Source organism: Lutjanus erythropterus, chromosome 11 (assembly GCF_056507025.1).
Source record: "Lutjanus erythropterus isolate fLutEry1 chromosome 11, fLutEry1.hap2, whole genome shotgun sequence".
Classification (NCBI taxonomy): domain Eukaryota; kingdom Metazoa; phylum Chordata; class Actinopteri; order Lutjaniformes; family Lutjanidae; genus Lutjanus; species Lutjanus erythropterus.
Genome location: NC_139327.1, coordinates 35,750,001 through 35,777,641, shown reverse-complemented (window position 1 = coordinate 35,777,641; position 27,641 = coordinate 35,750,001). Strand labels below are relative to the sequence as shown.

The 27,641-nt window shown below is 37.2% G+C and overlaps 2 protein-coding genes across 2 annotated transcripts in view; one reads left to right on the top strand and one right to left on the bottom strand.

Annotated features, from left to right (window-relative positions):
• lig3 (ligase III, DNA, ATP-dependent) overlaps positions 1-19,858 on the top strand; it is a 28,038-nt gene extending 8,180 nt beyond the window's left edge. Inside the window, exons 7-21 of the mRNA XM_084730033.1 lie at positions 881-958; positions 1,077-1,245; positions 6,085-6,240; positions 9,131-9,262; positions 9,372-9,451; positions 10,806-10,893; positions 10,981-11,058; positions 11,161-11,284; positions 12,770-12,912; positions 13,007-13,081; positions 14,135-14,281; positions 15,907-16,057; positions 17,870-17,949; positions 18,036-18,119; positions 19,402-19,858. Of these exons, the coding sequence (XP_084586159.1) occupies positions 881-958; positions 1,077-1,245; positions 6,085-6,240; positions 9,131-9,262; positions 9,372-9,451; positions 10,806-10,893; positions 10,981-11,058; positions 11,161-11,284; positions 12,770-12,912; positions 13,007-13,081; positions 14,135-14,281; positions 15,907-16,057; positions 17,870-17,949; positions 18,036-18,119; positions 19,402-19,635 (1,819 nt within the window). The 3' untranslated portion in view covers positions 19,636-19,858. The remainder of the gene's footprint in view (positions 1-880; positions 959-1,076; positions 1,246-6,084; positions 6,241-9,130; positions 9,263-9,371; positions 9,452-10,805; positions 10,894-10,980; positions 11,059-11,160; positions 11,285-12,769; positions 12,913-13,006; positions 13,082-14,134; positions 14,282-15,906; positions 16,058-17,869; positions 17,950-18,035; positions 18,120-19,401) is intronic.
• rad51d (RAD51 paralog D) overlaps positions 19,502-27,641 on the bottom strand; it is a 54,832-nt gene continuing 46,692 nt past the window's right edge. Inside the window, exon 11 of the mRNA XM_084730032.1 lies at positions 19,502-19,628. The gene's annotated coding sequence lies outside the window, so the exon portion shown is untranslated. The remainder of the gene's footprint in view (positions 19,629-27,641) is intronic.

Below are 27,641 nucleotides of genomic sequence, written 5' to 3'. Positions count from 1 at the left end.
TCTGTATTTTGGTACTAGACCTGTCGGTGATTGTTCAAATATTTTTTAAACAGCAAACATTTTACCACAAAAAATCCAGTGAGAGAGATCTTGTGATTTCTGTTCACAGTATCTGTAAATGTTGCAAATGTTTTTTTCCTTGTTTTGCTTGCACTGCTTTTTTATTGTTAGTATTTGTTGCTTTTTGCAGTTCTCCCTTCTTTTTAGATTGTTTGCCTCAGGCTTGTCAAACATGCGTGTGCGCACACACACACACGCACACACACACACACAAACATCTTCATTTGAATTTCTACCCTCCACAGCAGCAGATGCCAGAGTGGGACTATGTTTATTTGTCATAAATTGCAGCTTCCCAGCTGCAGAAAGACAGAAACATTATTTTGTTAAAAGTTCTACTCGTGTCGTATTACATTGATAGGGTGAGGAAGCAAGCCACATGAATTAGTGTCGGAGAGGGTGGTCAGGGCTATCTGTGATGGATAACTGTTTTTTCAATGTCCTCTTCTCCACCACAGCTTCAAACGTATCCAGTTTTATTGCCCAAAGACGTGTTACCATAGCAACACTACAAAACATTAAACCCGACTCAATAAAACTTCTATAAAAGAGATTCACTGTCTGAGAGAAGACATTAAAAGAACATACTTTTCTAATAAAAAATATGTTTTTTATTGTGGCAGCAGCATGAGATTCAAAGCGCAGTTTGTTATCCAGAACAAAGTAATATAATAATTTTATATTCGCTACCTGTGTGGTTTTGTTTTAGAACCGTTCTGGTTATAACCACTCATATTTCTGCTTCATAAAATGCTATAAATACTCCAGCATTTGCTTCACTTATACCCGAGTGATAACCTGCCTTCTCTTCTCATCACAGATGCACCGGTAATGACCTAAAATGCATCATCCGACTTATTAAACATGACTTGAAGATGAATGCTGGAGCAAAACACGTGTAAGTATCGTCGTCTCCTGCCTAGAAGTTAGTATACGCTATTGTTCTTTCCACGTTTTGAAGAAAGGTTATATTTTCATACTGGGATTGAACCCTCTGATTATTGCTCGTTATGCAGCCTGGACGCCGTGGATCCAAATGCTTACGATGCCTTCAAGGCCTCGCGAAATCTGGGCGACGTGATTGATCGGGTGTTGAGGAATCAGCAGGAGGCGTCTAATGGTTCAGGACCCAGGAAACTCCTCACTATTGAGGCCTCACTCATGACCCCTGTTCAGCCAATGTTGGTGAGTGCCACCACTTAAGTATGAAATATATATACAAGCAAACTTTAAAGAAGTCACAGACTATTATCAAAGAAGATGAGCTTCTCATACAGATTCAGAAAGGTCTTAGCTAGTCACTAATTCATTTTAAAGTAAGTTATAGAGGAAATACACACAGCTAAAAAATGTTGTTTCTGTTTCTAGAATTATTTGACTACAAATTTAAATAATTTCCACCCTGAAGTGATTCCATCTGAGCTTTCTGACCCCATGAATTACTTGAGACACACGTGCATGTACAAAATGAATCAAATTAACATTGTGTCCTCCAGGTAATGGCTTCATTTAATTGCTAATTCATTACACATTATGTATCCAGCAAAAGACCAATAATGTAATAATCAATTTTTGCTTCCAGGCGAGGTATGTGGGTTATCTGTGAAAATAAAGGGACTAAATTAGAAATAGATTTTCAATAAAAGACAGTAATTGTTGCTTTAATAGCTTTGGTTTTCAAAAGAAAAGAGGTTAGAAATAAGATATGACCTCCCTGAATTGTTGAAGTAATTTAATGGGACGTCTTTGTCCTAATACCAAAGGCACCGTTTGACCTCTTTTTAAATGTTAGCTCAAAGGCTTTTACTCTGTTGTATGAAAGGAAAAAATGGGTGTAGATAAAACAAATGTCTGTCACTCAGTTCAGAAGGTCATCTTTTACTTTTGTTAGTAGATTATGATGGCCATACATCTACATTAAGTATAAACAAATCAAGCACACAAGAGAGGAAGCCCTGACAATCTATCTAACCATTAAAAGGATAGTTTGGATTTTTTAAAGTAGGGTTGCATGAGGTACTTCTAAACTATATTTGGAGCATTTTTAGTGCTTTACCTTGCCGTCACACAGCCTTTTAGAACAGGAAACTGCCGTTACCACCCTCTTCAAAACAACCACACTCCACTGGTAAAATCAGTAGTTTTACTTCTCAGAACACAGGAGTCGCTGGTCTACCACTGCCTCGATCGCTTGAGTTTGTTTGTGATGTTGTGTGACTTTGGTGTCAGATTTACCCAAAGTCAGACAAACTCTATTCGAACGGTCAAACAGGAAGTGCTGATCAAATATGGGTCAAGATCCTGTTACTACTTTGCCTCATTCTCGCTTAAAATGTTTTGAGAAACACATTTTGTGACTGTTTCGTTGTAACCAGGCGGCCTATCTTGTGGGAGTGATAATTTTAACACAAATTATGATCTTTCTCTGACTCTAACTGCAAGTTTGTTGTCCCCAAACCCTCCATTATCACATAATTTGTTAGTACATTACAGTATGTGCACAATAAATGAGCAATGTGTACAAATCTCACAGGAGTTAAACAAATCTAGGGTTCCCTTGTATATGCTCCTGAAACTCAGCTCAAACTGCCAAACTAAGCAGTGTTGATTGAAAATGGCTCAATATTCAGTTACTGCTACACAGATTTTAAGTGGCTTAAATACATTTTGCTGCTCACCCTGCCCACAACAGTTTATTGCTTAGCTTCCGCTGCTACTCCTCTCTGCTGCTCCAAACTGGGGGCGCGTCGACCGTGATCTACTGGAGCTAATACACTGCCCATGGAGTGAAGTACCTCAAACAACCCCACTTCAAATAATCCAAACTATCCCTTTAAGCTGTGTCGCCGCTTGTGACTTGACTGCCAGAATATTGAGTGAGATCCTTAGGGGTCTCAAATTAGGGGAACTTCACAAGGTGTAGAGAATATGATGCTCAAACCGTCTCGAGCTGACGTCTCGTGACAAGACAACTTAACAGGCAGCAGCTGGACCTCGCAGATAACTCTCGACTGCATTACTGCCCGCAGTCTGTCTTTATAAATGCAAGTATTAATACAGCATGATGTAAAATGTGTTTTCCAAAGAACCTACAGACCATTAAATTGCACATTACACAGCAGACTTTAAATTGCACAGTATAAAAGTAAATTGAAATTAACTGCAGCTATATCACATTTTCAGTTTACAAATGAATAACACGGTCCAGTTCCCAGTGTCCCACAGGCTTACAGCTTCAGTAGTTTTAGTTTTAACTTCTTTCTCTGTTTAACATTAGTTTGCAGCTTCCACCCAGTAGACACATCAGGGAGAAACGGAAATTTGAGTGAAGAAGTTTATTCATTTATGAGTGTGAATGTATGGGTGCATGTAAGTAGGTAGATAGAGAGGAAGGTAAGGACGTAGGTAGGTTTTTATGATGTACACTGAAGGGCTGTGCCCAACTCAGAATTTTGGCCGTCAAATTGTTCCTTTTTTTTGTGCCACACTAAAGTCCTATTTCAGCCTCCATGAGTCTCATGTTTAAGCCTACCTCTGGTTTTAAATAGTTATTAAGGTTTTAATTAGTTATTAAGGTAGTTATTTTGAAAGTCAGAGAATCATACTTCAGTTATAGAAACCTAATAGCAACGGAGCTGCTGACAGTCGACACCAGCTGACGACAGCAGAGGATGTTGTACCGCCTTTTTGTTCAAGAGTGGTTTAGCGCTGCCCTGCCTCATGCTGCCCTCCATTTCTATTACCCTTCTCCACTTCCAACACAGTTAATTTTAGGGCTGTGCAATGTGGTTAAAAAAGTCATCCTGCGATTATCTTGCAGCACAGTTAGTCGCAATACAATTAAAATTTTTACTGAAAATAAAAAAAACTATTAAAATCTGGTCTGGTTCTGTGACTTGGATATTGCACTTGGCCCTACTGTGATTAATTGTGCAGCCCTGGTTAATTTTATTTGTCATTGTGACAATCAGTTTGCTGCCGTGCTTTTTGTCCTGTATTGGTGTGTGAACAAAAGTGCAGGGATCTGAATGACCCAATGCGAGTCGACTCAGGGTCGTCTCAGCTAATATGACTTGAAAATACAGGAATTCTGTTACGAAAGGGAAACTCCTGCGTTCTTTTCGTCTTCTTCAAATGGAAACTCCCGCTCAGTCATTAACAAAAATCAGCAATTGTAGGTTGCAATGCTGATGCCCTCCCCTTCACCCCCCCTCCTTAATATTTAGCAACGTCATCATGCAAACCTTCAGGTCACATGGGAAAACATTTTTTAGAAGGGTTTGGGAAAACAGCATTTTGACTCTAAAACATATGTACTTCCACTAGAATTTGATTGTTCAGATCCAAAATAATGGACCTGCCCTGTAATATAGATACTGCTTCTGTTCAGTTGTTGACTGTGAGCATGAATGCTAATAAACTCAAACTCTCTATGGACGTTTTTATAGAAACCAAGTGTAATTTAGAGCGTTGAGCTTTGAAATGCCGTTAGTGCGCTCTGAGCAGCAGGTGAATGAGCCGTCACATTGCCAGTATAGTCATATTGATTAGTATAACAGTGCAATATTACCAGAATAAACTGCTACAATATTGAGAGGGATAAATTAGGTTTTAGGTGAACATTGACATAAACACATGCCCAGGAGAGAAATGAGTTCGTGATTCATTTTTTTCTGAGAACAGTGCAGCCTCCGTCTCAGCTGGAAACAGCTTCTGTCTTGCTGTCAATATAATTAACAGTCTCTCTTTTTATGCAAAACCGTTTCTGTTATGATAACAGCACAACAGCAACATCTCTACAACAAAGTCTGACGGATCACGAAACGAGCAGTAAGAGGATCAGAGAGGTTGTAAACAAGCCCATAGTTAAGTCAGATTGCAGTGTCTAAACCATCTCATTTGGTGGTAAAACAGAAAGTGAGCACACCTTAAATTTTCAGAACCAGGAAGTCTGCATGATACTGTGATGTTTACACGACATAATTAAATAAAACCTGAGAGTTTGTTTGTAATTTGTCTGAATGCTCGTGTTTCTTGACCCATCAGGTTTCTGTTCATTTCTGTCACAGTTCTGTTCCCTTATCTCTGCAGTTAACATGGTGAGCACAGTGTTTTCAATACTGATAAGAATAATGGGAAGCAGTACAGAAATAAAATTAAAATTATATATTAAAAAAAACAATTATCCTTTTTAAGGGTGTGTGAAAGTTGAATTACCACTGGCAGCAAAGTCTAAGAGCTGACTTTTGCCACTCGAGCAAATATGAACAACTTTGAATGAAAAGTATTTATTAGGGGCGTCACGACTCCACAAATCCACAAGTCAACATTAAATGTCACCATGTTTCTTGCCATTCTTGGACTGTCGAGTCTTGATTTGTAAAAATCGACAGATCATTGTTTTTATGTTGATGTCATTTACATTTTCATTTATAAGTTCTTCCTTAAAACAATTTTCTATTTATTTATCAAGTGTGATGTAACGGCCGGTAAGCTACGCTTTGGTGTTTTTTTCATCAGACATGCTGGACCCTGCGAGGCTGGGTCTGACAGAAATAAAAATACTGGGAGCACAGCAGAGTCTGCCTTTTTTGATCACTGGAACTGAAAGCTCATTTTGATTGATTTTCAATTTACTATTGAAATTGTGACTTGCTAACTAATTCTTTTTTACCTGCCCCGGGAGAAATCGTTTTATTAGCGGTTATTAAATAACAAAAAAGACCAAAGTTAATTGTCTTGTTCAACCTAGAGCTGCAACATCTTTAAAATGTCAGAAAATAAAAGAAAATGTTTATCGCAGTCTCGGAGTCCGAGGTGATGTCTTTAAATATCTTTGAACGATTAATCTGCTATTAAAGTTGTTCAATAGTTTAATTTTTTTTTTACCAGATTTAGTTGCCCGACGTGACATTTTACTTTCCTGTGGCGAGCAGACAGTCCTTATTGTTGAGCCCCGATTTATGAGACTTTTGTTCCTTGCTGAAAGCTTGGTAATTTACTGTTTTCCTTTTGTGATTTCAGGCTGAGGCGTGTAAATCCGTCGAGTATGCCATGAAGAAATGCCCCAACGGGATGTACTCTGAGATCAAGTACGATGGAGAACGTGTGCAGGTCCACAAGAACGGAGACAACTTCAGCTACTTCAGCCGCAGCCTCAAGCCAGTGCTGCCACACAAAGTCAGTCCTCTCTCTCTCATGCACGCACGCACGCACGCACTCACACACACACACAGATTAAATGTAAACACAAAGACACACACACAGAGCGCGAAGCTGTATGCCGATTAGTGTGACAATACATGTCCAAATAGAATCTGCTCAGGTTCGCCCCTGCAGGATTAGTAACTTAAAGGTATTTTCCCAGCGTGAAATTCAAACATTTCCCACAGTGATTTTCCAGCATTTGATTTCTCAGCGTGAGGCCGAGAGCCTTAAACATGCAGGGACAAATAGCTCCACATCATGTTCATTAGCCCTTTCACACCACTAGAGGTTGCTGCTGTGCACATAATAAACAGTATACCTCACACTAACCCAGTAAACTAAAGAACACCATGTACTTAAATACAAAATACAACTTTGATGTATGAGAGACTGTAAAAGTAATCAGGGCTCAAAATTAACTTTTTCCTTCAGTGTCTAGCAGATGTCCCAAATTTTACTTCCAGCTGTTCCAGACTTCACACCCATTCTCCCAAAGTGAAGTTTTTCTTATTCTTTCATTATGAACTTACTGCTCAATAAAACTTCCCTTAAGATGAGGACAATAGATTGTATACAATCACATATTTAACAGTGCAATTATAGTTTAGACCCTTTCAAACACAGCACATTAGATGACATGTAAGAGAACACATGCATTGACAGTGATCAATATGGTCTGGCTCATTTAGCATGTGCAACTTTTCTGGCACAAATATTAAAACAAAGCAACCTTGAATATCCCTGCACAACATTTTTAGAGGGTTTAATATTTGTGACTATTTATACACTGAGCCAAACGTTACAGACCGCGCTTGGCTCACCAAGGCTGCAACATGTGGGGAAAATACTAATGTCTACAAACAGATACCTGCATGCAGAATTTGTTGGCATGTGGAAATGAATTGGAATACCAAATCATCATCAGGCAACATCCTCAGGTCAGCTGCCCCCGGGTCCTCTGCTGCTAGCTTGATGGATCACCTTCTCCGAGCCAAAAATAGCACATAGCACATGCAGCGAAATGCGACAATGTTTATTTTTCAAAAAATTGCTTAGGATGTAAACATAGACACATGCAGTGTTAATGCTAGCAGTCATTTACATTCGATGTAGGATTCTTAATATGCTGACCTCATTAAGCTTCAGTATTTTTCAGGTGAGGAAGTAACCATTTTGATTTCAAATATGTGGACAGATTATCCAAATAACTCCTGTTTGAAAATGTTCTCCAACATTTTTGTAATGATAAGTTTCTCTTCTGTCCCAGAACAGTCCCAGACATGCTATCTGTGTGTCCCTGGTCGTATTTTTATTATTATATGGAGGATATGGAGGATTATTTGAAGTGTGTTTGCATGAGGTCCTTAGCCATAGTCAGTGTGTTGGCTGCAGTAGATGCCGGTCAGCACGCCTCCAGTGTGGAGAAGCAAAGAGGAGCACCAGCACGAAAGCTAAGCAATGAACTGCTGTGGACAGGGTCAACAACAAAATGTGTTTTAGCCGCTTAAAAAAATCCATCTAAAAAAAAAATCTGTATCACTTTAAGTGTATGCTATATTTAGAATATTTTCTCTGCTTTACTTTGCCATCAGACGGCCTTTTCTGATAGGAAACAGCTGTTCTATAATCCAAATATCGCTTTCTCTAAACCTACCAAACTTCATAGATGAAATCAGTAATTTTACCTCGCAGAACACATGTTGCTGGGATCCTGCTGCCTTGATCTGTTAGTTAGTTTGTGTTACTTTGTGACTTTGGTAGATCCAAACTATATTTTTAAAATACTTTATTCCCTCAATAACCCAAGCAAACCAACAGATTGAGGCAGTGGTAGACCAGCAACTCCTGTATTCTGTGAGGTAAAATTACTGATTTTGCATATGAAGTTTGGTTGGTTTGGAGAGAGCGATATGGAGTTCATAAAACAGTGGTTTACTGCCATAAAAGGCTGTCTGATGGCATGGCAAAGTGTTGAAAATATTCTAAACACTACATACACTTAAACTGGTATTGTTTTTTTTTCTTTTAAGTGGCTAAAATACCTTTTATTGCCTCCGAGATGGTGCACCTCTCTGCTTCTTCTAACTGGAGGCACACTGACCAGCATCTACTATAGGTAATACACTGACTATTGATAAATACCTCATACAGCCTGACTTCAAATAATCAGAACTATCCCTTTAATTTTGAGTGCTGAAAGCAATGTGCTTTGACCCATCCAAAATATTACGAAGGCCTCACTATCTCACGATTCTGCAGGCTTTTTCATTATGAAAGTTTTTTTCTAAGCTCCTTTTCAGCTTCACACATTATCATTGATGTTACCTGGAGGAACACCTTCGGTCACTTAAGCTTCCGAGCAGCTCTTTAAGACCCAGCATCGCTATCTTTCCCTCCTGGGTCTTGTTCTTACTGGTTTCTGGCTGGCTGTAGACATGTTGCCCTGCCCATGATACCCATCAGCCAAATGGCTCGTAATGGACCCTCAGCCACTGTAATTAGCCAATTTATGTTAATGTTAGGTTAACATTCTGTGGGGGTGGTGGGAATGGAGTCTAATTACAGTAGTCCAAGTTTCCTAATGTTTTTTTTTTCTTCTAATGAATGATAACACTGCAGAACTGATCATATTGTCCACCACAGAGTATGATGGAGGTGGATAGTAGGTAGAAGCCTAAATGAGGAATACCAAATGTGATGTAGCATGCATAAAACATTTTTTTATCTACATCAGGTTAACAATAATGCACCTTATTCTTTATATAGTATCAAGCGTATTTAAAACCTGCAGTCTTGCTGTAATAGTTGTTTGAAATGCTTCTCATGTTTATTAAATCCCTGTGTGTCCATGTCGACGTTTCAGGTGGCCCATTTCAAGGACTACATCCCTCAGGCTTTTCCCGGAGGCCACAGTATGATATTGGATGCTGAAGTCCTCCTAATTGACACAAAGACCAGTAAACCCCTGCCCTTTGGGACCTTGGGTGTACACAAGGTGAGAACAGCGCAGCCAATTTGCACCTTTTTTTGATCTGAATTTATCGCACAGCTTTTTGTTTTGACCTTTCGTTGTTGTTCCGCTCCACGCTTTCCCCTCCCCTCAGAAAGCAGCCTTTCAAGACGCCAACGTGTGCCTTTTTGTTTTCGACTGTATCTACTTCAATGGCGTGAGCCTCATGGAGAGGTAACTTGTTTTCTTTTCATTCCATTCTTTGTCTTAAAGCGTCTTTGAATGCCAGCACTTAAAGAATTAATAAGATGGTCCATCCAAACCTCAACAAACACGGGAGCATTTGTTCTGTCGTTTAGATGTGGGCAATACCATCGAAGCTTGTTTCAGTCCAAGGCCAAGTAATACAAGCTCAGGATGGATAAAATCAACACTATACTTTTTTTATTATTAAAAGCAGTTTATGTACTTTCATGTAAGGGATGCATCATTAATAAGCTACATCTGAATACATTTTCATGAGCCCGATTATAGAAAATCTAAACCTTTAACAGTTACATGAAAATCTCATTATATTCAGCCATTTTCATTTTTCAGGTGTGAGTTTATACATATTTTTTAATTCCATTAAAATAATTAATTTAGGCACGTTTCAGTGGGCTCAGTATATTACTTGAATATCTGAATGTATGTTTAATCCCTCTGGTAAAGTAGGAGCTAATGATGAACAATGACAGCTTGAAATGTTAAATTAACCAGTGTCAAAGATCTGACTTGACTAAAATATTAATGTCACTACCGCTGCTAGATATTCCTTCAGTGAGCCTCTCTGAAAAGACCGTGTGAACTCGGCGAGTGAACTCTGTGTCGGGGTCTGGATGAGGCCTTCCCCTCCTTTCTTTTCTGTCGCACCTCTAAGTGCTCTTTTACTCGGGATTATTTGATTTTTGCTTGTTATATTAAACAAATTTGTGGTCTTGCCACAGTAGCGAACAGCCTTCCTACACACGTTTTCATTCACAGCTGTGAAATAGCTCCCTGTGATGTTCCACTTTTGTTCTGCTATCGCCGCAACTGATGAAGAGTAGAACACAGACCGTTCTACTCTTTGATGAAATGCAAATGGTGCAACATAGAAGAGAGAAACACATCCCCTTTTTTGGTTTCAGTCCTGTCGATCGATATTCAAAAACAAGGCGTCTGTATTATCAATATTTTGGTATTGTTTGGCTGCTGGTTTTATGTAGAGATCCCATTTCTTAAGGTTTCCTCCTTGGTTTTACTTTAAGTTTTCTTTACTTTCAATATTAGTTCTAGTATGTTTAGGAGCATTTTTGAATGATAAGAAATTGTGAACAACTTTTTGGCATATTTGTGTAAAATATATCTACATACATTGTAAAATTCATGTGCAGTTTAAACAGCCAACAGTTATTTTTTTTATCATCTTGCATATAAACTAAAACTTGACTGTTAAAAATGTTTTGTCACAACTAGTTTACATTTATAACTAGACATTTTTAGTTTACATTAATGGCATTAAATTGTTTAAGCTGTCTTACATGTTAGATCTCGTCATGTTCTCCAGGCCTCTGTGTGAACGCAGGAAGTTCCTGCATGACAACATGGTCGAAGTCCCCAACAGGATCCTGTTCTCAGAGATGAAGCATGTCACTGTGAGTAAAAGTCTGAATTTCCTCGCTGTTGTACGTGTAAATCTGTCACAGCTCATGATGTGGTATGTGTTTGTGTGTGTGTGCCAGAGGGCAGGAGATCTGGCTGATATGATAACTCGAGTCATCAGAGAAGGACTTGAAGGCTTGGTGCTAAAAGACATCAAGGTAAGTTGATTTTTATCTCCAGATGGAGAGAAACTGAGGGCAACACGTAGGTGTATTTGTGCGCACGATGATGAACACGCTCTGTGTATCTTTGTGTCTCAGGGCAACTATGAACCAGGGAAGCGCCACTGGCTGAAGGTGAAGAAGGATTATTTGAACGAAGGGGCGATGGCAGACACGGCTGACCTGGTGGTGTTGGGCGCCTTCTACGGAAAAGGCTCAAACGGTCTGTAAAACTCCAGCCATCCGCTACAGTCCATTCATTTCCTCATGCAGTCTTTTCCATGTCTTGATGCTCGTATTTGTTCTGACAGTTTTAGTGCCTTCTTTTTTTATGCTTAGCTCCTTCCTGTAAGATGAGGAGTGTGACTCTGGGGACACTCAAATTAACAAACTAAGACAGTTTTACTATTACTCTAATTTTTATTAATGCTGTGAAATTTCTTTTAAAGACCAGGGAGACCATTTTGCAAACAGCGTTCAATTTTAGCAATGCTGACACTTAAAAAAGCAATATGTAGCAAGTGGGCATCCAGAAATGAGTTCTGCAGTCCACACAGCTAGTTGGAGCCATAGACTGTATATTAAATAGGTTGAATCCTTATTTAATATACGACTTATGGTTGAAGCGAGTTGTTTCCCCCTCGCCTCTTCCTCCTCAGATTCGTCAGACAAGCAAAACATTGTAATTTGACAATAAGAAGCAATGATGAGTCCTCCACTGCGAGTTAATCAGCTGTTTGTAACTCTGTTACTTGTCTGTCAATGTCAAATTAAGTCCATTATCTTGAAAACAAAAACCCACATACTGTTTTAAATGTATAATGCATATTAAATGTGAAATGAGAAGGTGAACAGAAGTTTGGAAAGAGGATACTGAGGCCGTGGTGTTGATGTCAGAGAAGTATTTTAACGTGTTTCCTTAGTATCTTTTCCTAACATGTAAAAACATATGTATGGACTGGTGATAGGATTCAAGGATTCAAGGATTCAAGGTACTTTATTGTCATACCAGCTCACCTTTACAGTTTATGGTACGAAATTGGTACTCGGGTCCAGGATTGAGCCATAAATAATTAAAAACAAAGTATTTAAAGAGCGCAAATAAGGCAAGAGAAGAATATACACAAGACAATATACGGTAAGGCAAATATACAAGTAAGAATGATAGAATGATGTAATTAATAATGCAAGTCTAATACATTATGAATGTGAATGTCCAGAATACAGAATGAAGAATATTAGCATTTCATGTGAAAAATATGCATATAGAGCATAGTACATGGAGAGAGGATGTCAATTGGTAAAGAATGCAAGCTGACAAGATATGGGAGCCATTGTGGAGGCTGGGTAATGAGCATGGAACGCAATGAAAGCATAACAAATGAAAAGGTACAAATGTAAAAAGCATGGCTAATGAAGACGGCTCATTCAGTGTGGAGACAAGCTAATAGAGCAGAAACAACAAATCAGATGAAACACTTATCATAACATACTGTGCGACAAAAGTGGGATGTAGAAAACTGCTGGAAAGCTTTACAAGCGGTGTTGAAGAGGCTGGTTTTTTGGTAAGTTTGGTGAAATTAGACAGCGTGGGTTTGAATATTCAAAGCCTGCGGAGGAATCATTATTAGTTGGGTGCAGAGTCTCCACAGGCAGCACTTTTCTCAATTTTCTCTGCTAATGCCGAGTGTGTTCTTCCACCCACCAGGGGGCATCATGTCCAGTTTTCTAATGGGCTGTTATGACCCAGACTCCAAGAAATGGTGCACAGTCACCAAGTGCTCCGGAGGCTACGATGACGCCACCTTGGCCCGGCTCCAGAAAGAGCTGGATGTGATCAAAATCAGCAAGGTCAGAGAGGATCCACTTAGAGGCCTGACTGGAATATCGAGGCGATGCAATAAAATCGAAAATTAATCTTTTGTGCGTGTGTGTCTTTGTGCAGGAGCCAAGCAAAATCCCCGGCTGGCTGAAAATCATCAAGAACTATTATCCAGATTTCATTATTCGCAATCCTGAGGTGAGATTTTCTCTATTCAGCACATTTGTTTCTCCCGGTGGGTCTGTTCACACACGGCCCTGTTGTATATCTGCGTCCTGCAGACCTTTAAATGAACTGATGAGTGAAAAGCTTGTCTTTCTCACGTCTTTTTGAGGGTTTTCTCTAAATAGCTGAGTTTTTTTCAATGTGTGACTGAAAATAGTCTTTTATTTAAAACATGTACAAAGTGATTTTAATAATTTCCAGGTCTGGATAAATATGGAAAAAGAAAAGAGAGTATGGAAAAATATGTGTTTGCAGACTGTTGCCCCCTGTCTGTTTTTTTAAATATAAAATTCAGAATTTCTAAAAAATAAGCCTCAGCTTCACACTGTAATTTTACGGTGTAAAATGTCCTGCAGTGCTTTTGTATTTTTTGCCATTGACCAAACTAAAGTCAGATGCCTTCACATCATATTTTAAAACGTGCCTGAGGTCACCAAATGTGGGTCTTTAGAGACAAAATTTGTCTTCGTGGGGCAGGCCCGTGGATCCCTGTAGCTGATTTCTTTTTCCCCCACTCACTGGCTGCTCCATAATCACTGAAGAAAGCCTGGCTTATGAGTTTTGCCATGATGGAGTCATCAGAAGATAAATAGATAGATCTTTTCTGCTTAAGGAAATCAAAACTTTATGACTGCATTCATCATTTTTGTGGACGCTGCAAACAAAGGAGGCTGCAGTCGCTGTGAAAATGTAATTATTTAACTTACTTAACATTTTCGGTTCTTATTTTTAAAAGAGTTTAGTTTACTGCCTCTTTTAGCAGAGATGTTTAGCAGTTGAACGTAGTCCAACGTTCTGAGTAGGACGCAGTGGCTTCAATGGGTGAATAGTTTTCTAAGGGCTGGTTTGACAAGTCAAATGTAAAGCCTGGTTGGCTCAGGATTCCAAACTGGAAATAATGTCTTAAAAAAAACTTACTGAGAAGTTCTGAAAAGTATGAAATTCTGGAATGGAAAATGTGTAGGAACCCTGGATGTATATTTTATCATTTATATTTCACCTGCTGTTGTGTTTTGTTTGCTGCAGGAAGCACCGGTCTGGGAAATCACAGGCGCAGAGTTTTCCAAATCAGAAATGCACACTGCTGATGGCATCTCCATCCGCTTTCCCCGCATGACACGCATCCGTGATGACAAGGACTGGAAGACCGCCACCAACCTGCACCAACTTAAAGTGAGATATCATCATTTTTTGATTTGAAGTGCTATAGTTTGGTATTTCACTGGCGTTAACAGGATAGGTTGGATTTTTGAGGTACTTATCGATATATTCAGTGTATTACCTCCAGTAGATGGCAGCTGATGCGGCCCCAGTTTGGAGCATCACAGGGAGTTCTGGTGTAGGAAGCTAATGTAGCGCTGGTCAGTTTCAGTTCAAATGTAAGTTACATTTAGAATATCGTCACCGCTTTACCTTCAGACTGCTAACTCTGACAGGAAACCTCTGTTATAGAAGCCAAATCTCGCTCTCTTCCACTCTTCATAGAACACAGGAGCTGTTGGTCTACTGCTGCCTTGATCAGTTAGTTAACCCCTGTGTTCTATGAGGTAAAATTTCTGATGTTTATTTTTTTGGGGTGGCCAAAATAGGTTTTGCTGCTGACCCCGTCCACAGCAGTATATTGCTTAGCTTCCTTCACCAGGACTCCTGCTGTTTCTCCAAACTGGGGGGCGTGTCGACCACCATGTACTGGAGGTGATACTTTGCCTGTGTATTGGAAAGAATCTGTTGATATGATACATACGATACAGAGGTTAGAATCCAATATATTACATTACTGTAAGCAAGGCAATATTTAGCTATTTTTTTAATGTAATTTTATGAAAACTGTCATAGTATAAAGAACAAACCACCATTTGCAAAAAAAAGTGAGTAAAAAAAAAAGGTTCCTTATTTTTTTTACGCAATCGGAACAAAGGAGCTGCATTTACTCGTTGTGCAATCTGAGCAAAGATGCCTACTTTCTTCTTCCTGTCTTAGTTTACGTTGCTACATTAGAGTGGAAGTGTCAAATAGTTTAAGATGGATAACAACACTGCCACAACTCTTAACATGGTAACTAGTAATTAAAAATTGTGATAGTGTTTTTGAGAATCAATATGATATCACAAAACATAGTAACGTGATAGTCTTGGGTCAATGTTTTCTTGCACCCAGTAATACATTGATGGATGGATAAATACCTCATAAAACCCATGAACTATCCCTTTATATACTGTGTAGTTCTTCCTGAGTGCAGGAGAAAATAAAACTTTTTACACCCTTATTTGATTAGGAACAGCTCATTTCAAGGATATGACTAGCAGAGAACATTTTCTTAAATGCAGTTAACTGAAGGCACCGTGGGAAATAATTAACCACTGACACAGAATGATGAGGACAACATCATCACAAATGATGCCTTAAAAATCAGTTTCTCATTTGACATTGAATACCCAAAGTGTATGTCCTGGGATTGTTTGTCACTAACTACTTGTTGTTAATTACATTAGAATATCTGATTTAAGGTGTGTGAGAAAGGGAAGGTAATGTGATGTAGGTGCTGGGAGGAGTGAAATAATTAAGCCTGCAGTTGAACAAAGCGCCCATGGGACTGAGCAAGTTAAATCTGATTTAAATGACAAGGACCGACCGAGTTATCCTGCAAACATTGACAAATGAGCTGAAATATTGGCCGAGGCAGTTAACATGCCTGCGCTAAATTATTTAAATGCAACACGGGTCTTCAATCTCTGGTGACACAACAACATTACATCTCTTGGCTGAAGCCCATGTTGTCATTTCATCACTGTGCTCAGGAGCTGTACCGCATATCAAAGGAGAACTGCGACTTCAAAGTGACAGCTGGACCGTCGACGTCCAACGATGACAAGGGCTCATCAGGAGGGGACAGCGGAGGAAACTCCCCGTCGTCCTCGTCCAACAGAAGTGCTCCAGCCAAGAAGACCAGTGAGTACACAAATCACCTCACCGACTTAAAGGAGAGGAGAACGATGCACACGCAACACCACAGTTTCACCATTTTCATACATTATTCATTGTACAAAATGAAGCTTATGCAACAGTTTTTGAGGTGTTTAAAGCTACAACACGTTTATAGAAATTGTCAGTTGCAGGTCTAGTTTGAACCCACTAACTGTAAACTTCCTGCCTTATTATAATTAATCGTTTTACCTGTGCTGTGTCAGACTGTTGGAAACTGTGATAGATACTCCTTACTATTATCTAAGACAACATTTAAAACGTAACCTGATTTGTTCAAATCCTCACATTTGAGAGGCCAGGACCAGCAAATGTTTGGCATTTTTGCTAATAAATTTTCTGTAGACTGATTGACTAATCCAGCCATTTCCAAAGAATGTCACGGCCCAATTTGAAATCTGAAAATCTCCTGATCAAGACAGAGTGAGAGGCAGATTTTTGCCCCGTCTTATTAGCACAAGTTGACAGCTGGTACATTGTGTTTTTGCAGCCCATGTTTATTCTCTTACAAACAGTCAAACATTGACACACATAAAGATGGACAACATTTTGGGTTAATTTTTGTACAGTGAGAGGAAGTGGAGACACATCATCCATCTTTACTGTATATACAGTTAATGGTACCAACAGTATACACATCAGGTAGCAACATACTGTACCATGTGTGTGACTGATCTCAGAGCTTCACAGAAAGTCTAGTTTTTCCTGTGACTATCCAACAGACCATTGTCCTTTCATCCTTTTCCTGTATATTCATCATTTGGAGTCATAAAGCATTTGTATACGCACATTTTTTTGCACCGTCAGCAGTGTCAAAATGTCCCCACCATTTAAATATTTGTTTACAGGCCAGTTTCAAGAAAAGATCAGAGGGCTTCATTAAAGCAGCTCAACATAGTCAGGCTTTCTCTGCTGGCTTGACAAAAGCTAAAACCCCGGTCTTAAATAACGGGTATCACAGCTGTGATTGTCAGCTTGTGACAGCTGCACATTAAAAGTGATACTGTCAGATATTTGGAAATCACTTTAGTTTTTGGCCAAATCAGAGTAAAATGAATGTTACTGATTGACTATTTTCTGTGATAACCAGGACAGACTAATCAATTTTCAAATAGTTTTGCATTGCTGATACTGCAGCTCAGAACACGGGCCTTGTCAAAAAAAATTAGGATCAAGCTTAAAATTATCATTCAAAGCAGGTTATACTGCTTCATCGTTCTTGTAGTTTGAGGAAGATCTGCTGTGTAAAATTTAAGTGTTAATATGACCTGGAGCAAATGGGGGGGAAAAAATGATTTTCTGCATCACCAACTGAAGTTCCCATGGCAACATGATGCCATGTGCTGCTGTAATTCCATTTCTTGGCTTCGTTCAGTCGGTGACATCGCTAACGTCCAGCTCAGCAACTTTGCATATATTACATCTTCCATTAGCTGATAATCTGTGTTGCTCATATAGAACATCATCAGGAAAAAAAAAGACTCTGAACATTATCCTGCTCTGGAGGTCAGCGTACGTTACCATGGCGATCTAGCCAAGTTAAAAGAAAGCCACTTTTGTGACTCTGAAAACTGTAACTTAAGACTCAACAGACTCACACTGGGTCACAGAAATGAAAGGTATTTATTTGACACTGGAATGTGATTCAGGCTACAGCTTTATTATGACCAGTAAAGCAGAAAGAGACGTGCTGTGGACTCAGAGATGAAATGAGTGATGTCACTGAGTCCCTGGAAATGTTACATGGTATATCATCAATAACATGTGCTCACTCCACAGACAACAGAAGCCCAGCCAAACCAAAGGCGGTGAAATCGGAGCCTCGCACTCCTGGATCAGAAGCACCCAGTGCCAAGAAGGTATTAACCGCACAGTGCACAGTATGATCACATGCATCATTACAGTAATCCCGAATAAGAACTGAACGTTCTCTGTTTCCTGCCAGGCAAAGAAGAGTGAAAGTGTTCACAGCAACGGACAAACCAAACCAAAGGCAACGTCCCAACTGCTGGAGCCAAGAAATGACAAGGTTGGTCAACAACAGCTCTTTTCTTATTGAGTTGTAAGCAAACAAGTACACTGGGACAGTTTGTGGTACTGGTGCTGATCCAGTTCCCACATATTCAAATCAGTTTGGCAAATGAAACACGGTGCTTTATAAAACTGGACTGAGCAGGTTTGTGGGGTTTAATTGCTCTTTGTTGTTTACAACTTTTAAAATAACCTCTTTCTACCAGTTAAAGGAAAACTAAGGTGTCTCAGAAACTTATTGTTGCAGCTCTGACCATCAGTTCCATCAGTTAAAAGATCTGAAATATTGGTCGAAGCAGTTAGGCTGCAAACAAGACGACTGTTAAACCTCTCAAGATGACACCACTCAAAATGATGATGATTTCACAGGTGCAAACTGGCAAATACAGCAGGACAAAGTTGAGCCTGGATGTTGATCCATAAACTGTGATGGGTGTTTAAACAGATATTTCAAAGTTAAGCCCTTTGTTTTCTTTTCCAAATAAGTTTGACTTGCCTGAAGATTTGTTCACAACCCACCTGATCTTTTGAAAGCTTGTGTTTCTTTCCCCATTGGACCTATTTCTAGTCATGACCAGGGTGCAAACTTTTTTTGTTCACCAGCCAAATGCCTTGTTAATCTTCAAATGTCTGATGAGTGAAGCAAATCTACCAGCCACTTGTATATTTTACTGGCTGGTATTTGGCTAATTTTCTGCCCTGACGCCACATTTCAAGATCTCAGGAATGTCTTTAAGCCGTACAGTCAGATCCAAATCAAAACTGATGGAACCGATGGCCGGAGCTTGGAAAAATTAAATAGAAGTTTTGGCTGTGGCTCAAAAAAAAAAAAAAATTTCAATAACTGTTTGGTCGATCAGGTTAAATTTGTCTTCATTAATGTGAAAAGTCACGTGATTTCAAGTTTTATCATTAAAATTTCAATATTTTTTTGATTGCTTCTTTTTGTTTCTACAGCAGCTTTGATTCTGGTAACACCAGATGAGTAGTTTTAATCTAAACATGCCACAGACTAAATTATCAATTAGAAAAATAATCAAAATGTTAATCAGTTAGTGGAATAATTAGTTCCAGGCCTGTAAAGAAACATCCTGTAGCCAGTTGTAAAACCAATTTGGTATTTAATTAGTTCTAATCACGAAGTGGTAAAAGCAGAATTTAATCAAATGAATAAATGAGCATGATTTCTGTAAGAGGTGAGTGTCGTGAACTTTTCTTTGTATTTGGTCAAAGTAACTGGACAAAGTTTCTTCTGCTGACCGTCTGTCTTGTTTCTGTAGACACTCCTGGACATCTTCAGCGGGGTGAAGCTTTTCCTGCCAGTCTCTGTGCAAGACTATGACAAACTGAGGCGGTACTTTGTGGCGTACGACGGAGACCTCGTAGCGGACTATGACGCCGCCTCAGCCACACACACGCTGGCTGAACCCGAAGAGGACAGTCAGGCCCAGAGAGTCTCGTCCAGCTGGATCTGGGAATGTATCCGCAAGAGGCGTGTCGTACCTCCCTGTTAACAATAAACTTGACAAACACATTTAAACACTGCGTCAACCGGTCCATCAACTACTGCGGAGCAGCACAGCTCAACTCTTAATCCGAACTGTCCCTTTAACTTGGATTATTTCAAGCGGGGTTTGTATGAGGTACTTGATGACAGTATGGAGAAGCAGACATGGGTACCAGCACGGATGCTAAGTAATGTCCAGCTGTGGACAGGGTCAGCAACAAAACATTTTTTTCGTCATCTAAAAATAATCAGTTAAAGTTCGTGCTATATTTATAATATTTCCTCTGCTTTACCTTGTTGTCAAACATCCTTTTCCTGCAGGAAACCAGTGTCACATGTACCATATATCGCTCTCTTCAAAGCAACAAACAATAATATTACCTCCTGGAACACTCTACAGCTGCTACGAATTGTTAATTTGGTTTGTTATTGTGTGACGCTGGCATTTTAAAAGGTTTGTTCAGATTCACCGAAGCAATAATGCACACTCACTAGTCAACTCAGTGTTAGACCAGCAACTGGTTGCTTTGGAGAGAGTGATAATGGCAGTTTCCTGTCAGAAGAGGCCGACTAGCGGAAGGTAAAGCAGTGAAAATATTCTAAATATAGCATATACTTACAAGATTCATTATAAGACTCATAAGATTTTCTTTTTTTTTTTAGGTGTCTAAAATACGTTTTGCTGATGAGCATAAAGCGTACAGCGGGGAAGCGATGACCTGAACTGTTCTGTCAGCTGTTCAGATGATTTGCTCGGCCGTTGTCGGGCTCTCACACAGTTGAGGAAAAGCCACGAGTCTAAAAAAAAACACATTTCTGTCTTGTTTGCATTACTACTAGCAAACAACTACAGATGCATGACAAATATCCAGGCTGATATCGGCTTGTCTATATTGGTATTTGCATATATTTGCCAGTATACTAGTATGGCTATACTTATATCTGATTTGACGACTTGTTAAGGCATTTAATTTGAATTCTTAGGGAAATGCTCTATAAAAGCAAAAGTGTATTTGTGAAGGTTTTTTTTTTTTATGAACTGATGTCAGTTCTATTTGCTATGAGATAATACAGTATCCATCTTTGCTCACTACATCTTATATGAACTTTTTAAATTACTGGTTATCTTATCAGTATTGGCTGTCAGAAGCAGGTAATTATTGGTTATCTGTATTGGCTGAAAAATATCCATATCTTGCATCACTAAAACAAACTTCTGTCTTCCTCAAAGGTTTCAAACAACTCTTAATTGACAGTTGTGTTGTATTAGCATGTATTATTTTTGGGCCGCACAGTGTGAACACATAAATCGTGAGTTTTACATCGCAGACGATTTACTCGCACAGCAGGAGTTGGAGTTAAACAACATTTAGTTTTAGCTTTCTACGCTGGTACTCCTGCCGTTTCCTCAAACTGGGAGCATGTTGACTGATGTCTACTGCAAGTAATACACTGACTGTAGACAAGTACCTCATACATCCCCACTTCAAATGATGCGGACTGTCCCTTTAAACCCTATTAATGGTGTTGATCTTTATTGTTTGGGGAGATTACTGACACCAGACTCTATGTCTATGAGTTTAATTACACACTGCTCTCTGATGTCATTTTTATTTATTCTTTTTGTGCCAATTGTTCCATACATTTGCAGAGGACACATTCAGTATACATTAAGTTTTGGGGGTTTTGTTTTTGTCAATTTCAGGTAATTGGAAGGTTGTGGATACAGGGGATGGATGTAGTCAATTTACTGATGATATTTTTGATAAATGAAGTCTGTTTGAGTGAATGTTAGTTTACATAGATGTAGAGGTTTTTTGTAAGAACTTTTCACTAAGAAAGGTAAAAGCAGCTACATGAGTACTGTAAATCATGAAATGCATTTTTTACAGAGAGCATGGAACATGAATCATGGTGCAGACTTGAAAATGAATATGCAGGAGAATTAAGAAACAGTGTTTTATCAGCATCATGCATTATTTTTTACTGCCTGAGTGGAATATTTTGTGAGGTATTAAACTCCAGCTCATGAACTGAGAACAACCAAATTTGTCTGCCATTAGGAGTAAACAAAACACTGATAAAGACAATAAAAATGTCTCATTAACATCTTTCTAATGCTGGTCTATTTTCTACAAACTGCAGCTCGAGTTTTGCACCGATTTGCACTGCAGCTCCTTGCAGAAAACACGGAGACACTACAGACATGATGGAAACAGGTTTCTCTTGACATAACCAGATTTTACAGAGATCATAGGAGAAGAATCAATAGTTTTATGAAGGCTTTCCTCCTCCTCGACTAAATACGTTACACTTCAACTCTAAATCATGAAAACTCTTTGTACGATCCGACGAGGTGCTGAAAGGCTTTTTACTGCAGCCTCCTGCATCTGAATGGCTTTCAAGGATAATTCAGATTTGCCTTTTTATCCCCGGGCAAGTTTAGGCTATTAGGTGGTTTAATTAAATGTTTGAATGTGTTGAAGCTCTGAAAAAAATCCACACGAACCTGCCGTGCTTCCTGTGAAGGGTACAAACGACAGTTTGCCAAACGACTTCTATATTCCTCCTCCTTCCTTAACAGGTAAAAACAAATCAATGGTGGAAAACTCATAGGATAAATCTGATGTATATTTACTGTAATAAATCATTTGTTTGCCCGTTTCTCATTAATTAGAGTTCAATTTAACCCTCTATAGTACACATTATGATGCCAGTGAGGGAAAAAATGTTTGGAGTGTTTTTATGTCTCAAAATAGACTAAATAAACATAATCTGAAGAAATTTTATTTTTATTTTTAGTTTTGGAAGTTTTTGGGGTTCGTTGCCTGTAGGCAACATTGTACCATAATGGTGCATAAGTGAAAAAGAACGTTCCTTTTCCAATTTGAACATTTTTTATTTCATGAACATATGCAAAAATATTCAATAACATCAAGAAGTCACAATTCATTTTAAATTTTAAATTAAAAAGAATTATGAAAAGAATTTAAATATATATGTATGTATGCATGTATGTATGCATGGTCATATGTATGACCATATCTATGTATGTATGTATGTGTGTATGTATGTATGGTTATATGAATGTATGCATGGTCATATGTATGTATGGTCATATGTATGTATGTATGTATGTATGGTCATAAGTATGTATGTATGTATGTATGGTTATATGAATGTATGTATGGTCATAAGTATGTATGTATGTATGGTCATAAGTATGTATGTATGTATGTATGGTTATATGAATGTATGTATGGTCATAAGTATGTATGTATGTATGGTCATAAGTATGTATGTATGTATGTATGGTTATATGAATGTATGTATGGTCATAAGTATGTATGTATGTATGGTCATATGTATGTATGTATGTATGGTCATAAGTATGTATGTATGTATGTATGGTTATATGAATGTATGTATGGTCATAAGTATGTATGTATGTATGGTCATAAGTATGTATGTATGTATGTATGGTTATATGAATGTATGTATGGTCATAAGTATGTATGTATGTATGGTCATATGTATGTATGTATGTATGGTCATATGTATGTATGTATGTATGGTCATATGTATGTATGTATGTATGGTCATAAGTATGTATGTATGTATGTATGGTTATATGAATGTATGTATGGTCATAAGTATGTATGTATGTATGGTCATAAGTATGTATGTATGTATGGTCATAAGTATGTATGTATGTATGTATGTATGTATGTATATATGTATGGTCATATGTATGACCATATGTATGTATGTATGTATGTGTGTATGTATGTATGGTTATATGAATGTATGCATGGTCATATGTATGTATGGTCATATGTATGTATGTATGCATGGTCATATGTATGTATGGTCATATGTATGTATGTTTGTATGCATGGTCATATGTTTGGCCATATGTATGAATGTATGGTCATATGTATGTATGGTCATATGTATGTATGGTCATATGTATGTACGTATGTATGTATGTATGCTCATATGTATGTATGCTCATATGTATGTATGTATGTATTTATGCTCATATGTATGTATGTATGTATGGTCATATGTATGTATGTATGTATGTATGTATGCATGCATGCATGTATGGTCATATGTATGTATGTATGCATGGTCATATGTATGTATGCATGTATGCTAATATGTATGTATGTATGTATGCATGGTCATATGTATGACCATATGTATGTATGTATGTGTGTATGTATGTATGGTTATATGAATGTATGCATGGTCATATGTATGTATGGTCATATGTATGTATGTATGCTCATATGTATGTATGTATGTATGTATGTATGTATGTATGTATGTATGTATGTATGTATGGTCACATGTATGTATGTATGTATGGTCACATGTATGTATGTATGCATGGTCATATGTATGTATGTATGTATGCATGTATGCTCATATGTATGTATGTATGTATGTATATATCTATGGTCATATGTATGTATGGTCATATGTATGAATGTATGCTCATATGTATGTATGCTCATATGTATGTACGTATGTATGTATGTATGTATGCTCATATGTATGTATGCTCATATGTATGTATTTATGCTCATATGTATGTATGTATGCTCATATGTATGTATCTATGTATGTATGTATGCTCATATGTATGTATCTATGTATGTATGTATGTATGTATGTATGTATGTATGTATGTATGTATATATGCTCATATGTATGTATGTATGTATGCATGGTCATATGTATGTATGTATGTATGCATGTATGCTCATATGTATGTATGTATATATGTATGCATGGTCATATGTATGACCATATGTATGTATGTATGTATGTATAGTCATAAGTATGTATGTATGTATGTATGTATGTATATATGTATGGTCATATGTATGTATGTATGCATGGTCATATCTATGACCATATGTATGTATGTATGTATGTATGTATGTATGTATGTATGTATGTATGTGTGTATGTATGTGTGTATGTATGTATGGTTATATGAATGTATGTATGGTCATATGTATGTATGTATGTATGGTCATATGTATGTATGTATGTATGTATATATGTATGGTCATATGCATGTATGCATGTATGCTCATATGTATGTATGTATGTATGTATGTATGTATGTATTTATGCATGGTCATATGTATGTATGTATGTATGTATGTATGTATGTATGTATGCATGTATGTCTGCTCATATGTATGTATGTATTTATGCATAGTCATATGTATGTATGTATGTATGTATGCTTCGCATGCATGCATGCATGTATGGTAATATGTATGTATGTATGTATGTATGTATGTATGTATGTATGTATGCATGTATGCATGCATGTATGGTCATATGTATGTATGTATGTATGTATGTATGCTCATATGTATGTATGTATGCATGGTCATATGTATGACCATATGTATGTATGTATGTGTGTATATATGTATGGTCATATGTATGTATGCATGGTCATATGTATGTATGTATGTATGCATGTATGCTAATATGTATGTATGTATGTATGTATGTATGTATGTATGCATGGTCATATGTATGACCATATGTATGTATGTATGTGTGTATGTATGTATGGTCATATGAATGTATGCATGGTGATATGTATGTATGGTCATATGTATGTATGTATGTATGTATGTATGTATGTATGTATGTATGTATGTATGGTTATATGTATGCATGTATGGTCATAAGTATGTATGTATGTATGTATGCATGCATGGTCATATGTATGTATGGTCATATGTATGAATGTATGCTCATATGTATGTATGCTCATATGTATGTATGTATGTATGTATGTATGTATGTATGTATGTATGTATGTATGTATATATGTATATATGCTCATTTGTATGTATGCTCATATGTATGTATGTATGTATGTATGGTCACATGTATGTATGTATGTATGCATGCATGTATGCTCATATGTATGTATGTATGTATGTATGTATGCATGGTCATATGTATGACCATATGTATGTATGTATGTATGGTCATAAGTATGTATGTATGTATATATGTATGGTCATATGTATATATGTATGCATGGTCATATGTATGTATGGATGCTCATATGTATGTATTTATGCTCATATGTATGTATGTATTCTCATATGTATGTATGTATGTATGTATGTATGTATGTATGTATATATGCTCATATGTATGTATGGTCATATGTATGTATGTATGTATGCATGCATGGTCATATGTATGACCATATGTATGTATGTCTGTATGCATGTATGCTCATATGTATGTATGTATGTATGTATGTATGTATGTATGCATGGTCATATGTATGACCATATGTATGTATGTATGTATGTATGTGTGTATGTATGTACGGTTATATGAATGTATGCATGGTCATATTTATGTATGGTTATATGAATGTATGCATGGTCATATGTATGTATGGTCATATGTATGTATGTATGTATGGTCATAAGTATGTATGTATGTATGTATGTATGTATGTATGTATGTATGTATGTATGTATATATGTATGGTCATATGTATGTATGTATATATGCATGGCCATATGTATGTATGGTCATATGTATGTATGTATGCATGTATGCTCATATGTATGTATGTATGTATGCATGGTCATATGTATGACCATATGTATGTATGTATGTATGTATGTATGGTCATAAGTATGTATGTATGTATGTATGTATGTATGTATGTATGCATGGTCATATGTATGTATGTATGTATGTATGTATGTATGTATGTATGTATGTATATATGCTCATATGTATGTATGCTCATATGTATGTATGTATGTATGGTCACATGTATGTATGTATGTATGGTCACATGTATGTATGTATGCATGGTCATATGTATGTATGTATGTATGTATGTATGTATGTATGTATGTATGCATGTATGCTCATATGTATGTATGTATGTATGTATGTATGTATGTATGCATGGTCATATGTATGACCATATGTATGTATGTACATATGTATGGTCATATGTATGTATGTATGCATGCATGGTCATATGTATGTATGGTCATATGTATGAATGTATGCTCATTGTATGTATGCTCATATGTATGTATATATATATATGCTCATATGTATGTATGTATGCTCATATGTATGTATGTATGTATGTATGCTCACATGTATGTATGTATGTATGTATGCATGCATGTATGGTCATATGTATGTATGTATGTATGCTCATATATATGTATGTATGTATGTATGTATGTATGGTCATATGTATGCATGTATGGTCATAAGTATGTATGTATGTATGTATTTATGCATGGTCATATGTATGTATGGTCATATGTATGTATGTATGTATGCTCATATGTATGTATGTATGTATGCTCATATATATGTATGTATGTATGTATGTATGTGTATGTATTTATGTACGGTCATATGTATGTATGTATGTATGTATGTATGTATGTATGTATGTATGTATGTATTTATGTATGTATGTATGTATGGTCATATGAATGTATGCATGGTCATATGTATGTATGTGTGTATGTATGTATGGTCATATGAATGTATGCATGGTGATATGTATGTATGGTCATATGTATGTATGTATGTATGTACGTATGTATGTATGTATGTATGTATGTATGTATGGTCATATGTATGTATGGTCATATGTATGTATTGTCATATGTATGTATTGTCATATGTATGTATGTATGTATGTATGTATGTATGTATGGTCATATGTATGTATGTTTGTATGCATGGTCATATGTTTGGCCATATGTATGAATGTATGGTCATATGTATGTATGCTCATATGTATGTATGTATGTATGCTCATATGTACGTATGTATGTATGTATGTATGTATTTATGCTCATATGTATGTATGTATGCTCATATGTATGTATGTATGTATGTATGTAGGCATTTCTGGTCATATGTATGTATGTATGTATGCTCATATGAATGTATGTGTATGTATGT